This window comes from Hemibagrus wyckioides, linkage group LG13 (genome assembly GCF_019097595.1).
Source record: "Hemibagrus wyckioides isolate EC202008001 linkage group LG13, SWU_Hwy_1.0, whole genome shotgun sequence".
NCBI lineage: Eukaryota > Metazoa > Chordata > Actinopteri > Siluriformes > Bagridae > Hemibagrus > Hemibagrus wyckioides.
Genome location: NC_080722.1, coordinates 17,088,447 through 17,106,180, shown reverse-complemented (window position 1 = coordinate 17,106,180; position 17,734 = coordinate 17,088,447). Strand labels below are relative to the sequence as shown.

The following is a 17,734-nucleotide window of genomic DNA, read 5'->3' as shown; positions in this document are numbered from 1 at the left end:
TCTTCTGCTGCACAGGCTCGTTGGTGGACACTACAGGCACCCACACAGCGACATTCTTTCTCAGTGGCTTTGCACTCATCTCCAGCGCTCTCCTGCTGTGCACCATCACTGTGGTCCGCCACTGCCAGAGGAAATCATGGCTGAGCGGTCTAAGGCGCTGGATTAAGGCTCCAGCCTCTTCGGGGGCTGGTTTTGTTTTTGATTTCCAGTTTCTTAGAATAGTTTTGATACACTGCTGCATTACTTAGTAATATTAATTTCTGATGTGTCTCTAAACACATATGTGTTTATATGTGTGTATATTCACTACACATTCAATATTCCCAAATGCATTGTATATGTGTCTTGTATTAAGCCATCAGGGTGCAGTGTGTAACCATGTACAAATTGGCAAACAGCAGTGTTAGAAATAGAAATAAAAATCCACATTTCATAATATAAGTGTACCTAACACTTTATTTCAGTTATCAGTTACATAAAGTTGAATAATCAGTTACAGTTACAAGAATGTGGTGTTAATTTAAATTAATTGCAGGACATGCTTTATTAATAAAACATTGTTAGTGAGAAAAGCAAAAGAATCTTATTGCATTACTATTATGATCAAATATCATGCTGAAATTCAAACAATTACAAGCTTATTGTTTTATCCACAGTACATATCTAGTATTATTACAGATACTATACTACTGTTACCATTAAATCTCATGCATGTGTTTCATATTGCATGTTGGTAATATTACTGTAATGAAAGTCTAAGTTCACAAAGATCACTCAGGTAATCCTCATTGTCTACAAAGCTCAGCGCTGTCTCAAAGCACTCTATGGCTTGTTGTTTTTCTCCTTTTTCCTTATGAATGATTCCAAGTATTCCGAAGGCCTCTCCATCCATTGGGTTGTTTTTAATTCTTCTCTTTGCAATTCCTTCCAGACGTTCAGCACTTTTCTTCCCTTCATATCGTTTTGGATTTATCTTCAGACATTCAATGTAATGTTCGATGGCAGCAGACTCACATCTCATACAGTACTGCTGAAAGTCTGCATAATACAGATGAACAGACTGGTAGTTATCATTTTTTTCTCTAGCTACTCGAAATGTATTCTGAAACATTTCTTCTGCTCGCGGCATATCCCGGTTCTCCCCATACTGAATAGCCAGTTCCCTCATAGCCACGATGAAGCTGGGCTTCATTTCAGTTGCCATTTCCAAGTGGTAGATGCACTGCTCTTGAGCACGATTAATTTCAGCACCTTTTGTATGGTGGCTTCCTGCCTGCTTCAGATTCAGGATCTTCTTCTTATAGCAGAGTCCCAGCTGATGGTGTATGAAGGCTGAGTTGGACACTTTCTCTAATGCTCTCTTTAGAAGGGCAATAGACCTGTCCACAGAGCCTCGATTCCGGAAAAACTTCCCAACATATCGAATCACATGTGGGTGTTCTGGAGAACTCTCTAAAGCTTGCTCCACTAGGCTCTCTGCTTCACTGTACCTCTTGCGAGAAGCCAATTTCAGACCAAGCAGAACTTTAAGAACATCATCATCTGGATTAGTGGCTATGGCCCGTCTAAGTTGATCAATTGCATTTGAAGAAGATGTATCTTGGAGAAAATCCTCTATCCTATAAAGAGCAATTGCAAGGCCAGCATTCCATTCACCCTCATCTGGCTCCAGCTCTAAGGCCTTCTTGAAGCATTCTTTAGCCCTTTCATAATATTTGCGAGAAAACTTAAGGAAGGTCCATCCCTTCTCTCCAAGCACCTCAGCATATGGGACGGTTGGATATTTCTCGTTAATCTCTCTCAGCTTATTCAGGTAGCTTTCACACTCTGCAAAATTACCCATATGATAGTATAACCATGCAAGGTCTCCATAGACAACAACAAGCAGCTTGTCACAATCATTTCCATGAGACTTCGTGAGCTCTACAGATTTTTCAAAGTAGCTGACAGCCTCAGTATTGGAGCCTAGTAGAAACTTCACATATCCCATACAGCAGTGTGTGCGTGCAACTCCTGCCTCCCTTCCAAGATCCAGGTTAAGCTGTTCTTCTAGCCTGTTCAGAAGATCAGTGAGATCGGTATCATTTTTATCCAGAGCCCAGGTGAAATGGCATTCCAGCTGAAGAAGACTGGTTTTTAAGCTTGTGTCTTGTGTTGAACTGTTAGAGAAAGAAATATCTGAGTCATGTGCATGAAAGGGAACGGATTAAAATAGGTAGACATTTAAAGAGAGAAAAATGTACCAAACCTTTTATATCCTTAAAGAACCTTTAAAGCATTACTCTGAAAGCTAAGTAGCCTAATAGTACAAGAGTGGTGCTTACAGTCAAATTATGTAGCTTATATTATTAATGCATTCATTCAAGGTAAAAAAAAAAATAATAATAACACTCGAGTGACAAAGAAAGATAAGGTTTAGTGCCTTTTTTTAAAGGATGCAGGAAGAATGGCAACACTTACCTCATCGTGCTCAGTGTCTGTGTAAATAACAAGGAGAAAACAGATCGGAGAGACTGTCCTTACCCGGATATAAGATATTCAATTCTACGCCCTTAGACTCAGGAATGGAAAACGAAAGCACTTGCTTTTCAGCCGCAGACGCAAATATTTGGATGACATCAAGCGAATAAATGGATTGAAACGCCTGGATTGAAATAGTAAATAAAGTCGATGAAGTAACCGAGACTGAAATATCAATTTATACTCATTTTTAAAAGCGTGATACAGAAATCAGGACATCGGGTTTTAACATTGCCTGCAAAATGTCCTTTAGTTTCGTTTTCTCCACCAAAAGCAACCACTTGCTCCCATTCACTTTCACTTTAATAGTTACTCCATGTTGTTGCTGTTGTTGTTGCTGTTGTTGTTGTTGTTGTTGTTGTTGTTTTGGCTGTTCCACAGTTGATCATCTGGTCCGCATATTAGTTTTGGCCAAGGTTTTACGACGGATGCTCTTAATGCAACCCTCCCATGTTCACTCCATGTCTCAGTGTAAAGCTGTCCTATTGCATTAGCATTTAAACCTGCTTATATTTCCTCAGTCTAAAAAGTTCAATGTTTTTCAATCTGTGCCAAATAAAGCTCTTATCTTAATTGTATGAAACAGACCCACTGAGAGAGGGGCAAACCTAACGCTTTTTGTTTTCTCTAGTTAGTGGACAAATACTTGGTTCAAAACTTGCTTCTTTCACATTTTCGTCACATATTACTGGTACAAATATGTGCTCTTGTTTTATGAATAAAACATCTATACCTTTTTCATTATTTATGGAGAAAGAAGAGAAGTGAAATGTTAGAACCTGCCCCCTTTGTAACAAGTGAGGGGTATGTTGTTACATGACCACTGAATCTGATTTAATTAAAAAATCATATGGAAATAAAGTAAGATATTGTGTCTGTAAAACACATTCACACTTAACTGAAATTCCCGATGTGACAAAAAATAAATATTGACACTGTTAAGAAACTATGAAATACTGTAACTGTTCTAATTCTGATAGTTGTACCCCGTAAGGATGTTGTTAGATGTTTCCAGAAGTATAGTCCAGTAAATACGAAGAATACGTATGAATACATATGCAAAAAGTAGCACTAAGAAAACAAGCACTTAAAAGGGCAAGTGATGTAACAGGAAACAAGAGAACAATAAAACAGGAAGAATAGAAGAAAAGAACTACATTTAATTTCAGTTGTATCAAACATGATATCTAGGTTATGGCTACATTCATTCAGCAGGAAATAAATCATGCTTTAATTTCAGTGACAAGAAAGTACTTTTCAAAAATAAAATGTAGGAAAAACGTTCATAATTCATGTTAATAATTCATGTTAAGATTCGTATTTTAGTGCAGAATAGCAATTCCGAAATGTAAAGCAGAAACAGAGTAAACAAATATTCAGAAGTCAGGTGATATGCAAATAGAGTTATTTCAGCAAAAGAAAAGACAGGAACAAGAAACAATACTAGACACTAGTAACCATAAACACAAGAACTAGCAACGAAAAGGCTTGATATCAACAGATACAATGGCACTGAGTATAACCTTCACAATGAACTGGAGGAATGAGTGTCCTTCTATACTGTGGCTGTGATTCTGTAATGGAGTCCAAGTGTGTTCCATCAGAATAAAAGTGAATGCAAACGTGAGAGAGTTTAAGATGGATGATTGTAGTCTTCAGTGGCAGCTCTGTGGTCTGGGAGTTGTAGTTAGTAGGCATGTTTGTAGGCCGCTCTGTGTTCCTTAATGTGGGAAGCTTAACCTTAGTGTTTTATCCACAGTTCATATATTAATACAGATACTACGCTGTTACCATTAAAATTCATGAATATGTAAACAACTGGCTGTGTTTCATATTGCATGTTGGTAATATTACTGTAATGAAAGTCTAAGTTCACAAAGATCACTCAGGTAATCCTCATTGTCTACAAAGCTCAGCGCTGTCTCAAAGCAGTCTATGGCTTGTTGTTTTTTCCCCTTTTCCTTATGAATGATTCCAAGTATTCCAAAGGCCTCTCCATCCTTTGAGTTGTTTTCAATTCTTCTCTTTGCAATCCTTTCCAGACGTTCAGCACTTTTATTCCTTTCATAATGGTTTGAATTTAGCTTCAGACACTCAATGTAATGCTTGATGGCAGCAGGTTCACATCTCATGCAGTACTGCTGAAAGTCTGCATAATACAGATGAACAGACTTGTAGTTATCCTTTTTTGCTTTAGCTACTCGAAATGCATTCTGAAACATTTCTTCTGCTTTCAAAATATCTCGGTTCTCCCCATACTGAAGAGCCAGTTCATTCATTGCCATGATGAAGTTGGGCTTCAGTTTAGTTGCCATTTCCAAGTGGTAGATGCACTGCTCTTGAGCTCGATTAATTTCACCACCTTTTGTGTGGTGGCTTCCTGTCTGCTTCAGATTCAGGATCTTCTTCCTATAGCAGAGTCCCAGCTGATGGTGTATGAAGGCTGAGTTAGAAACTTTCTCTAATGCCCTCTGTAGAAGTGCAATAGACTTATTCACAGAGCCTTGATGCCGCAAAAACTTCCCAACATATCGCATCACATGTGGGTGTTCTGGAGACCTCTCTATAGCTTGCTCCACTAGCCTCTCTGCCTCACTGTACCCCTTGTGAAGAGACAATCTCAGAGCAAGCAGAACTTTGAGAACATCATCATCTGGATTAGTGGCTATGGCCCGTCTAAGTTGATCAATTGCTGTTGAATCTGCCGAATTTTGGAATAAATTCTCTGTCCGATAAAGAACAATCGCAAGGCCAGCATTCCATTCACCCTTCTCTGGCTCCAGCTCTAAGGCCTTCTTGAAGCACTCTTTAGCCCTTTCATAATATTTGCGAGAAAATTTAAGGAAGGTCCATCCCTTCTCTCCAAGCACCTCAGCATATGGGACAGATGGATATTTCTCTTTAATCTCTATCAGCTCATTCAGGTAGCTTTCACATTCTGCAACATTACCCATATGATAGTATAACCATGCAAGGTCTCCATAGACAACAACAAGCAGCTTGTCACAATCATTTCCATGAGACTTCGTGAGCTCTACAGATCTCTCAAAGTAGCTGAGCGCCTCAGTATTGGAGCCTAGCAGAAACTTCACATATCCCATACAGCTGTGTGTGCGTCCAACTCGTGTCTCGCTTTCAATGTTGAGGTTAAGGTCTTCTTCTAAACGGTTCAGAAGATCAGTGAGATCTATATCATTTTTATTCAAAGCCCAAGTGAAATGGCATTCCAGCTGAAGAAGGCTGGTTTTTAAACTTGAGTCTTGTGTTGAACTGTTAGAGAAAGAAATATCTGAGTCATGCGCATAAAGGAAACTGATTATTAATAAAACAACATATAGACTTTCTCAAAAAAATAACCATTTTGTATAGTTAAAGAATGTTTAAAGCATGTTTAAAGATAGGTAAGGGTAAAAGAGTGCTCAAATTAATGCCCCTAAAGTATTTTTTAACATTAATTCTTATTATGTAACAGATACAGACTAAAGGTAGAAAAAATAGCACTCCAATGACAAGGAAAGAAATGGTTTAGTACCTTTAGTAACACTTACCTCATCATGGGTAATCTCTGTAAATATAACAATAATAAATCAGATTGTGGCGACTGTGCTGACACAGATATAAGTGATCCTCTGCACATAGGTTCAGGAATGGAAACTGATAGTACTTCCTTTACAGACACACTCAAATCTTTGGATGACATCATAAGCAAATGAAGTCCATTTTCCAGAGGACATTGTGGCCTACAAATTTGGCTGCCCTGTACTTCCCAAAGCAAAATAACACTGTCACACTCACTACTGGATCATGTATACCTGTTCACACCCACACAAACACTCACAAAACATTTAAAAGAGACATTCATTCCCACTCCCAGTTGTGAAGTATTGCTGTGTATACACACCTGCTCATACCAAGTCTTTAAACGTTTTGACTTTGTTCTCTACCTTTTTTGATATCTGGCTTTGCCCTTTGGCCTGTTTTGTTGCCTGACCCTTGCATATTTCTTGACCACAACTCACTTGCTCACTGCTAATCAACCCACTAATTCCATGGCCGGATAAGTATGTGGGCAACCCAGCCTTCTGAAAAATCGTCCTGCTCCAATGTTCCCTGTATTTCTCCAAAAAAAGAAAGAAAGATGGAACAGCAGATGATCACTGCATTTCTGGGCCTCCTCAAGGGCAAGGTGTTAGACTGCTCCACAGCAGTCTGGTATTATAGAAGAGACCAGCTATCCTCATATGACCTGTTCATAAAACTGTTCCAGCAGTTCTTCGGTCACTCCTAAGAAGGGAAAGAGATTTCAGAGCAGATGCTCACTCTGCCTCAAAGCCAGCGAGGAGTGGTGGAGTATGCCCTAGAATTCTGCATACTTGTAGCGGGCAGTGTTACTACTGCAGCCTGACCACTTCATCAGAGTGTCCACTCCATGCTTCACCTTCTGCTATGCCTGGACCATAGAGGAGTAGGGACAACGCTCCATACTCCTTTTGGGTGAGTCAATTTCAGTTACTGTCTATAAAGTCATTTATGTTATCTGTGAAAAACATCCTTAATTTGTCTCTGTCTTGACAGTGCTTTAAGCTTTAAGCTCCAGGTCAGCAGACAGTTTTTTTGTTCAAGAGACTATGAACAACTTAAAGATCCCTTGCTGCCATTGCAACACCCCCTCAGCACACATCAGCAGTGGAACTATTACCCACTGCACCCAACCTCTTTTGCTCCATGTCAGCATGACACATCATGAATTGATCTCCTTCCACATCACCATATGTCACATGCTGTCATAGTGTGGATACATGGATAAATTCCATCAGCATGTGGACTCTGGCAACAAGTGGGCTAAATGCACTGGACCTTGTTTACACAAACATCCTTGGCACATACCATGCAGAGCTCAATTCACTCTGCAACCTGATCCTGGACTTCCTGACTGGGAGATCTCAGTTGGTGCTAAAACCCAGGATTTATTCCACCTTGACAGGCCGACAAAGGATCAATTACCTGAACTGGGACCGCACGCCTACTAGGCTACAAAGACTGGCCACAACAACACAAGGTAAGCAGACACCTGTTTAATAAAAACCTGTTTAGTAATTATGTCTGTGGCCCGGAGGTCAGTGGCGGCCCTGGGGAGGGCTTGAGTAGCTGGTTTCGAGGTGAGGAATTTAAAAAAGGTTGGTATAGAAGGGATTGGCTGAGAATAAGCAAAACAATTTTGACTCCCACCTATAATTTGGGGAAGCCTGTGTGAATGTGTGTGTGAATGAAGCCTTGTGGATATCGCTATTCATGGTATAAAGTGCATAACCAGATGTGATGAGTTATTTGTTGAATAGGTCTGAATGGGCGAGTGGTTTAAGGGTCAGGTAAAGAAAATTCCTGTGGATAATGCTGGTGAGTGGGCTGGCAAACCCCGCTAGCCAGGACTGCACGGGCAGGTGGAAAAGATGTGCATGGTTGTCCCTAGATACCGCATTTCAGGGTAGAACAGGCCGGCTTGGTAGGGATGAAGAGGGCCCTCCAACGGTTCCTTATTGAACATAATATCCAACACTATGATGCTGAGCATTGGGTCCCTCAGGGCTATATCTTCCAAACCTTCAGTGTTTTAATGCCTTATAAATTACATGCTGCAAGACATCCTAGGAATATTTGTCACTGCTTACACTGATAGTCACTGGGTGTTATCTGGTATTATCCTGTGAATAAGTGCTTGTATTGTGAGTTGACGATCTCTGCATTTCCATTGTTCACCAGTAGACGGCTACCTCGTCAGAGTTATTCTTGGGCGCTGCCTTCACATAAAGTCTTGTGTGAGTCAGAGTCAGACTCTCTGTGAGTTCATGTGCCAACAAGAGCTATTGCTGTTGGATGAATTGCTTTCATATATTTTGCAGGTAAACTGATTTTCTTAATATTTATCCTGGTAATATTTTGTTAAAAGTATGTTTCCAAATGTATGAGATTTAGAATAACTAATCTAGGGCAAGTGAAACTATTGCATGGGTTAATTAGCCTTAGCATCTGATCAGGAAACCCCATAGCTATTCTTTTTAGTTTTTTTGTAACTTCTGAGTATCAGGATATTAATGCAAATGGGTTGTTTTCATGTGAAATGCTCTGTTCTCTGAACTCTGTTAGGTTCCCAGTCACTGGTCTTTCAGTCATGCACACCTGGGTAAAATTCCACAAACACTTACACACCCTTTCAAAAAGACTTTTATTCCAATTCCCAATTGCAAAGCATTGCTCAGTGTGTTCATAACTGTTCATAGAATACCTATATTATCTTGTTATTTCTCTGGTTTTCACTTATTTACTTGACCTTTTGATATCTGGATTTACCTATTTGCAGATCAGCTGATCCTTACATGTTTCAAGCCATTACTTTGCTTCATGATTTAAATTTCTTGGGTTGTACTTTGTTACAACCGAGTCTTGCTGCAACTGTATTTGATTCTGCCTACATTTTCTGACAGCAAATAGCAATGTTAACACCTTGATTGGAAGATAAGATAAGATAAGATAAGATAAGATAAGATAAGATAAGATAAGATAAGATAAGATAAGATAAGATAAGATAAGATAAACCATTATTCGTCCCACAGTGGGGAAATGTCCACGTTACAGCAGCAGCAGTCTTTGAGACTTCTCATAATGCTTCAAACTGAAGAGGATAAGAGTACCTTTAATCTCTGCTAAATAAAGCACTTACTTTAATTGCATCTTATTTTCTGTGCACACATATTTGTTTTATTGAACTAACTGTGGACCTTTAAGGATAAACAGCATTTTTGCCTGTGTCTATAATTCTGCACATTTTGGTGTTAGATATGCCAAAGTCTAAAGCAAAACCCCCCACACCTGTTTACTATAAACTGCAGCCATTTACACTTCTATTATATTATCCTAAAGTCAATTTCAGGCTGTTGTAACCACCAAACACCACTTGTGAAGTGAAAGTGTAAACTTTAAGCATATTCTCCATGGTGTTCTTGCAGAGTGATCTAATAGGATTTTAATTTAGTAGACTCTTTGTGCATGTGTTTGAATCCCGTCACTGCCAAATGAAGCTTTTGTTTCTGGTTAAGAAATTCTAAATCTTAATTTCTGAGAAATATGCTCTCTCTTTCACCCCTTCTCTCTTCCAAACATTGAAATACAATTGTTTGTTGATCTTTCAGCTGCTCTCTGTGTGAGGGGTCACCACAGCAGACCAACTGGTCCACACAACAACTTGGCACAGGTTTTACACCGGATGCCCTTCCTGACACAACCCTCCTATTTTATTCGGGCTTGGGACCAGCACTGCATCCAGTGGCTGGGGTTTGGGCATTGGCTAGGAATTGAACCCTACCACTGAGCCACTAATGCCCTCCTAATGAAATATTTCATTTACAATAAAATGTAATTGAAAAATATTTTATTTGCCATAGGACTTCACCAAACTTGAAGAGAGAGACATGGAACATGGGGGAGATACGGTATGAATATGGGAGTTGGAGCTATTAAATCCAGCCAAAATCCAGCTTAAGCAAACTGGCATCCGGCTGCAAAAACACAGGAAGTGCTGGGCAAACTGGTATGATTCTTCTAGCAGGGGTGAGAAGAATATATTGGTGGAATATAGGCAGCAATTTTTCTTACAAACCACATTCTCAATTGAATGTTTGAACTAAATGTCTTTGTTTCAGTCACTTACTATAAAGGTGTGAGTGTTGTTTTCCGTTGACACTTGTTTGTTATTTATTAAAATTCATTTATTAAAATGCAAATGCAATGCCTTTCAAAATAAAATTCAGGACAAAGTTTCATAAGAAAATACTTATAAGCATATACTTACAAGCAGAAGTCAGGATACTTAAGCAAAAAACAAACACCAGGAACCAGAAACACATGAACTAGCAAACATAAGCCACAGTATCTACAGGGACATGACACTGAACATGACCTTCACAATGAACTGGAGGAATGAGTGTCCTTCTATACTGTTCCATCAGAATGAAAGCGAATGCAAACATGAAAGATGGTTGACTGTAGTCTTCAGTGGCAGCTCTGTAGTTTGGGTGATGAAGTTAGTAGCCATGTTTGTAGGCCGCTTAGTGTTTCTTAATGTAAACTTAAATATAATGTTTTATCTGCAGGTCATATATTAATACAGATACTATGCTGTTACCATTAAAACCCATGAATATGTAAATAATTATGTTATATATTGCATGTTGGTAATATTACTGTAATGAATTTCTAAGTTCGCAAAGATCCCTGAGGTAATCCTCATTGTGTACAAAGCTCAGCGCTGTCTCAAAGCACTCTATGGCTTTTTGTTTTTCTCCTTTTTCCTTATAAACGATTCCAAGTATTCCAAAGGCCTCTCCATCCATTGCATTATTCCAGATTCTTTTCTTTGCAATCCTTTCCAGATGTTCAGCACTTTTCTTCCCTTCAAATTGTTTTGGATTTATCTTCAGGCATGTAATGTAATTTTTGATGGCAGCAGATTCCCATCTCAAACAGGTCTCCTGGAATTTTGCATAATACATAAGAACAGACTGGTAGTTATCATTTATTTCTGTAGCTTTGTGAAATGCATTCTGAAACATTTCTTCTGCTCTCGACATATCCTGGTTCTCCCCATACTGAAGGGCCAGATGAGTCATAGCAGTGATGAAGTTGGGCTTTAATTCAATTGCCATTTTCAAGTGGTAGATACACTGCTCACGAGCTTGCTTAATTTCATGGTAGCTTTCTGCTCCTTTGATCTTCTTCTTATAGCAGAGCCCCAGCTGATGGTGTATGAAGGCTGAGTTGGACACTTTCTCTAATGCTCTCTTTAGAAGGTCAATGGACCTGTCCACAGAGCCTTGATTCCGAAAAAACATCCCAACATATCGAATCACATGTGGGTGTTCTGGAGAACTCTCTAAAGCTTGCTCCACTAGGCTCTCTGCCTCACTGTACTCCTTGTGACGAACCAATCTCAGACCAAGCAGAACTTTAAGAACATCATCATCTGGATTAGTGGCTACGGCCCGTCTAAGTTGATCAACTATAGTTGAATCCGCTGAATTCTGGAAGAAATTCTCTGTCCGATAAAGAACAATCGCAAGGCCAGCATTCCATTCACCCTCATCTGGCTCCAGCTCTAAGGCCTTCTTGAAGCATTCTTTAGCCCTTTCATAATATTTGCGAGAAAACTTAAGGAAGGTCCATCCCTTCTCTCCAAGCACCTCAGCATATGGGACGGTTGGATATTTCTCGTTAATCTCGCTCAGTTTATTCAGGTAGCTTTTACACTCTGCAAAATTACCCATATGATAGTATAACCATGCAAGGTCTCCATAGACAACAACAAGCAGCTTGTCACAATCATTTCCATGAGACTTCGTGAGCTCTACAGATCTCTCAAAGTAGCTGAGCGCCTCAGTATTGGAGCCTAGTAGAAACTTCACAAATCCCATATTGCGGCATGTCTGCGCAATTCGTGCCTTGCTTTCAGTATTCAGGTTAAGGTCTTCTTCTAAACGGTTCAGAAGATCAGTGAGATCTATATCATTTTTATCCAGACCCCAGGTGAAATGGCATTCCAGGAATGCAGGAAGGCTGGTTTTTAAAGTTGAGTCTTGTGTTGAACTGTTAGAGAAAGAAATAACTGTGTATATGAGTCATATACCTTATATAAACTGAATAGATGCACATTCTCTGAAAAAATGGTGTTTGTATTTTGTTAGCCTCTTAAGAACATCCTTTAATTACAGGACATTTCCTAAACTTATATATGTAAGGCAAACTTGTCTCTTAAAGAACAAAAAAGGCTTCAGCTCACATCGTAATGTATTAAAGCAAACTATCAATCATTTACAATTGATCTGAGCTCAACATCCTGAACATTCTTTCATGACACTATTTAACTAATTCACAATGATGACATATATCCTTGAACTAAATTTCTTTGTTTCAGTCACTTACTATAGAGGTGGGAGTGTTGTCTCCCCTTTGACAGTTGTTTGTTATTCATTAAGATTTATTTTTACAGGTGAACCCACCCTGGTACTTTTTTTTGTCACTCAAGTGGATGATCATTTTTAAGTATTAATTCTTGCTATGTCCATTTAGCCTAAATAACTTAACATCTGAAAATATATTATCCCCAATTATCAAGTCAATACTGAAAAATCATACCCCTAAACATGTGACCAGGAAAGATTGTAAAACCTTTCCACCCCCTTTCTCATATGCTCAGAGAAAAAAATGGACGCAACTGGATCTGTTCCTGTCAGTTGTAGCTTGTAATTAGTGCTAAGGTCAGAAAGTCAATTTTTCAGGTAAAAGAAACATACTAAAGGTACGGAAAACAAATTACAGAGCAACAGTTCTTACCTCATTGTGGTCAATCTTGAAAACAGACAGAGAGACTATAGTGACAGGGATACAAGCATTTAAATTCTCCACCTATGGGTTGAGAAATGGAAATTGAAAGTATCTTTCAAATGCAGTCTGACTTGTTTGGATGTTATTTACAGAAACTTAAAAAAAAAAAAACACCTAAGATTTCAACCGTCAAGTCAATGAGTCTGAAATCTTGGTTTATCACTGATTTTGAGCATAGGTGATATAAAGATCATGTTTTTTATTTCCTGGAGAAGCAAATACACTAAGAACCACACAGACTGTCCATATGTAAATTTCAAGTATTCAGAGCTGTTTCATGTATCTGTATTGTAGTGCCAGTTTGCACTGTCTCTTGTCTTGCACTGTTTCAGGAAGATCTTAAGGTCTAGAAACCTAACGCAGAATTTGCCAACCAATCCAAAATGTAATCCAAAATTGTGGTCAGAGGAACAGGTGGAAAAAATCAAAACTGAGAAAAGCAATACACTGGTAACCAAATCACCAAACTTGAAGAGAGAGACATGGAACATGGGGGAGATACAGTATGAATATGGGAGTTGAAGCTATTAAATCCAGCCAAAATCCAGCATAAGCAAACTGGCACCCGGCTGCTAAAACACCAGTAGACCTGGGCAAACTAGTATAATTCTTCTAGCAGGGGTGAGAAGAATATATTGGTGGAATATAGGCAGCAATTTTTCTTACAAACCACATTCTCAAATGAATGCTTGAACTAAATGTCTTTGTTTCAGTCACTTACTATACAGGTGTGAGTGTTGTTTCCCTTTGACAGTTGTTTGATATTTATTAAATCTCATTTTTACAGGGAAACCTACCCTGGTATATTTTTTGTCGCTCATGTGGTTAATCGTTTTTAAGTACACATTCTTGGTATGTATTTTTAGCCCAAATAACTAAAAGCGGAGTCAATACAGAAAGTCAATATTGAAAAAACTTTTTTACACCCTCTTTTCTATATGCTCACAGAAAAAAGGGGATGCAACTGGATTTGTTCCTGTCAGTTGTAGCTTAAACATTAGCATTTAATTAGCCCTGAAGGTCAGAAAGTTACCTTGCGTTCACGTTTTCAAGTAAAAGAAACACAATAAAAAAAATAATTACAGAGCAACAGTGCTTACCTCATTGTGTTGAATCTCATTGTGCTGTATCTTTAGGCATTTTAATTCCCCACCCATGGGTTGAAAATAGAAATTAAAAGTATCTTTCAAATGCAGTCTGACTTGTTTGGGTGTCACTTTCCAGGAATTGAAAAAAAACCTTTAAGGTTTAATCACTCAGCTTGCCCATTTGACTTGAGTGGTAGATTGAGGTTAGGCTCGTGTTAATGTCCAAGTGGCTGCAGAATGCTCTCCAGCTTAGGGAGGTAACCTGAGTCCCCCTGTCCAACACAATGTCTTCTGGAAGGCCCTAGACTTGGAACACCTGGTGACACAGTGCCTTCTCTGTCTCCATCAGGCGGAAGGCTTTAGAGAAACGATCAATGGCTACTTGGACCATGTTATATCCTCTAAAGCATGGGATAAAGTCCATGGTGATGTGCAACCAAGAACTTTCAGGAAGGGGCAGAGGTTCTAGGAGTCCCACCAGGAATTGGTGGCTGGACTTCAGCACCTAATTGGCAGGCTTTGAAATGTGTTTCCACATCTCGGGCCAACAAATGCCACCAGAATGCATTTTGGAAAAGGGACGTAGTCATCCGGATACCAGGGTGGCCCGAGCTGTGAGCAGTGTGGACCCATCGGATTACCCGGGGACATATGGCACCCTGGAGGTGGGGGCAGGGGGCAGGATAGTTTCAAGACACAATAGATGGGGGCAGGATAGGTTCAAGACACATGGGCTAGTGTATGGGATCATGACAATGTGAGAGAGCATCCGCCTTACTGTTTTTCATCCCTGGTCGGTAGGTCGGTAGGTAAAGAACAGGGCCTATCTTGCCTGATGAGGGTTGAGGCACTTCTGTATGTACTCCAAATTCTTGTGGTTGGTTATCACTTGCAATGGGTACCTTGCCCCCTTGAGCCAATGCTGCCATTCCTCCAGGGCTTCTTTAATAGGTAACAGTCCTCGATTGGCGAAATCATAGGTTGCCTCAGCAGGTGTTGGCTTCAGAGAGTAAAAGGTGCAGGGGAACAGTTTCGCCATGGCATTGTGACAAGACAGCCCCTGTTCCACAGCTGGAGGTGTCCACCTCTACCACTTGATGAAATTAAGACCTCTCGTAATCGATACAGGAGTGAAGTCCACAATCTTTCTTTTCTACAAAGAAGAACCCCCAGCAGCAGGTGAGGTGGAGAGTCAGATGTACCTGGCTGCCATGGCTTCCTCAATGTTTATTTTTATAAAAAAAAAAAAAACACTCCCCCCTTTTTTTATTTGTTTATTTGTTTATTGTATAATTGTAAAACTTCAGCTTTGTTAACATAAGACAGATATGTCTCTTTTCTCAATGAATTAAAACAAATAATTAACATTGACAATTAAGCTAAACTCCACATGCTGAACATTCCTTCATATCACTGCTAAAAGAATGGTGCCTTTACATCATACCCAATGCCTGCCCTACCTGTCATGGACTGCTGGACATGACAGAGGGCGGTCTGACAGGGTGTCTTTATATTCCATGTGCTTTTGTTTATGTTGTGTTTGCACGTGTGCTTGCCCCACCTGATTCTTCCTTCCTTTCCCCACCTCTGCACACCTGTTTCTTAAGTTTCTATGATAACCTTCCCTATTTATAGGTGTTCTGTTGTGTTTGTTTTTCGCTGAGTCCTCGTCGTTATTGTGTTCCTCTTTTGTTCTCGGGATTTTGTTTTGTGTTGTTTTCTCCCCTGTTTATTTAAAAAAAAAATAAAGTAAACTATCCCGACTGGCTGCTATCCCTGCACTTTGGGTCTGATCTTGCCCTGTGGAGGCACCCTGTTACCCGACAGAAGGACTCGGCCATATACAGACCCAGCTTCGGAGCAGGTTATTGGGTCCGTTTATTTCCAGCCTTCAAGGACTGGCTTTTTCCCTTATGGATTTTTTTCTTCTTCAGTTCTGGGGAGCATTGCTCCGCATCCTGATCTGCTTCTCCTGTCTTTCCGGTGATCAATGGCTTTGCTTAGCTTCTGTCTCTGTGGGTGACACCACTCCGCTTCTTGGTTTCCGTGGACGACACCGCCTCACTTCTGTACCAGCAGAGGATGTCACGGGCCTGGTTTCTCTTCTCTTTTGGCCTTCTGTGGACCTTGCTGCTCCTGTGAGGACATTAAATGTTGGCATTAAGCAAAGGACGTTTCCCTCCCTTCCTCCCCTTCGGGATGTTGTTGTGTCCCCGGCTTGGCTGGGATTGTTGCTTGGCTTCTACAGCTCGGTCTTGGACTTTGCCGGGCTTTCTGCTCAGCCAAGGACGTCGCTCGGCCCTCTGCTGTGGCTTTGGACGGTGTTCAGGGCCTTTTGGCTTTGCCACTGTGTCTCTCGCTTCCCCCATGTGCTTCACCATGTTCCTTGCTCCCCCCTCTAGCCTCACTGTGGTCCTTGCTTCCCCCCCGGACCTTGCTGTGATCCTCGATCCTCCCTGGTTGTCGCTGGGATCATGGCCCGTCCAGGCTTTTGGGCATGGTTCCAGATTGGCGCGTCGGGAGCCACGCCTTGAGTGGGGGGGTACTGTCATGGACTGCTGTTCAGTTCCTTGCCTGAACACCAGAGGGCGGTCTGACAGGGTTTCTTTATGTACCATGTGCTTTTGTTTATGTTCTGTTTGCACTTGTGCTTGTTCCATCCAATCCTTCCTCCCTTTCCCTGCCTCCGCACACCTGTTTATTATGTTTGTATGATTACCTTTCCTATGTATACAAATTCTGTGTGTGTTTTTCACTGAGTCCTCATCATTATTGTGTGCCTCTTTTATTCTCGGGATTTGGTTTTGTGTTAAGTTTTATCCCCAGTGTTTCCTGTGTATGTGTCTGTTTATTTAAAAAATAAAGTAAATTATCCCAACTGGCTGCTATCCCTGCACCTTGGGTCTGATCTTTCCCTGTGGAGGCACACCGTTACCTGACACTACCTATTTGTGAAATGTTAGGCATCTCTGCTTACTGACTCGTAAAGAAATGAATGCTTTATTAAGTGTTTTTCCCCTCTGCCAACAGACTTCTCAAATTCAAGAGTACGGCTGGATAAATGAGCTATTCTTTAACTAAAAATGTTTATTTTTTATAATTTAGAATATAATATTTATTGCTAATTAATACATATTTAATATTAATACATATTCTCTTAATTATCATATTACTAATTTAATATTTAAAATAGAAATATTTTATAATATTTTGACCACAACTCTCTTGGTCACTGCTAACCAGCCCACTAATTCCACAGCTGGATTAGTATGCAGACGACCCAGCCCTCTGCAAAAGCTTCCTGCTCCAATGTTCCTATGTATGTCCCTGTCTAGGGACAATCTTCCATGCTCCTTAATTTCAGTTACTGTATAATAAGTAATTTATGCTACCTGTGAAAAAACATTTCTCTTTTTTGACAGGTCTCATCAACTCCAGGTCAGAGGGCAATTTTATTAACCAAGGGACTCTGAACAAGCATTTCCATGCTGCCATTGAAACATCCCCTCCGTATACACACCATTGACAAGTGCATTTTGCGACTGGATCTGGGATCTTGGAATTCCTGACCGGGAGACCCCAGTCAGTCCAGATAGGGAACATCATTTCCAATACCAACACACTGAGCACTATGTGCTCAGTCCACTGCTGTTCACTCTGCTGACTCATGACTGCTGTGCAGCAATGTACGG

At 40.2% G+C, this 17,734-nt stretch overlaps 3 protein-coding genes and 1 long non-coding RNA gene across 4 annotated transcripts; 1 reads left to right on the top strand and 3 right to left on the bottom strand.

Moving 5' to 3' along the window:
- Positions 1-453: 453 nt before the first annotated feature.
- Positions 454-3,023, bottom strand: LOC131364115 (interferon-induced protein with tetratricopeptide repeats 5-like). The gene is made up of 2 exons (XM_058407200.1): positions 2,461-3,023; positions 454-2,159 (listed from the first exon to the last, which is right to left on the bottom strand). Exons 1-2 carry the CDS (start codon positions 2,463-2,465, stop codon positions 740-742), a joined length of 1,425 nt encoding a protein of 474 aa, XP_058263183.1. The 5' UTR covers positions 2,466-3,023; the 3' UTR covers positions 454-739.
- A 720-nt stretch (positions 3,024-3,743) lies between these two features.
- LOC131364114 (interferon-induced protein with tetratricopeptide repeats 5-like) lies at positions 3,744-6,214 on the bottom strand. Its single transcript, XM_058407199.1, has 2 exons — positions 6,069-6,214; positions 3,744-5,790 (listed from the first exon to the last, which is right to left on the bottom strand). Exons 1-2 carry the CDS (start codon positions 6,155-6,157, stop codon positions 4,371-4,373), a joined length of 1,509 nt encoding a protein of 502 aa, XP_058263182.1. The 5' UTR covers positions 6,158-6,214; the 3' UTR covers positions 3,744-4,370.
- A 2,114-nt stretch (positions 6,215-8,328) lies between these two features.
- On the top strand, positions 8,329-9,844 carry LOC131364117 (uncharacterized). The gene is made up of 3 exons (XR_009206427.1): positions 8,329-8,420; positions 8,665-8,701; positions 9,708-9,844. It is a non-coding gene; the product is annotated as an uncharacterized LOC131364117 (long non-coding RNA).
- LOC131364116 (interferon-induced protein with tetratricopeptide repeats 5-like) lies at positions 9,738-12,977 on the bottom strand. Its single transcript, XM_058407201.1, has 2 exons — positions 12,904-12,977; positions 9,738-12,156 (listed from the first exon to the last, which is right to left on the bottom strand). The coding sequence occupies exons 1-2, from the start codon at positions 12,906-12,908 to the stop codon at positions 10,755-10,757; spliced, it is 1,407 nt and encodes a 468-aa protein (XP_058263184.1). The 5' UTR covers positions 12,909-12,977; the 3' UTR covers positions 9,738-10,754.
- Between the last annotated feature and the right edge of the window lie 4,757 nt (positions 12,978-17,734).

Bases quoted from the DNA above. Each gene is read 5' to 3' on its own strand.
- LOC131364114 (XM_058407199.1), bottom strand. From the start codon at position 6,157: ATGTGCAGAGGATCACTTATATCTGTGTCAGCACAGTCGCCACAATCT. The intron at 5,791-6,068 runs GTAAGTGTTACT...TTTCTCTAACAG, and splicing joins CAGAGATTACCCATGATGAG to TTCAACACAAGACTCAAGTT.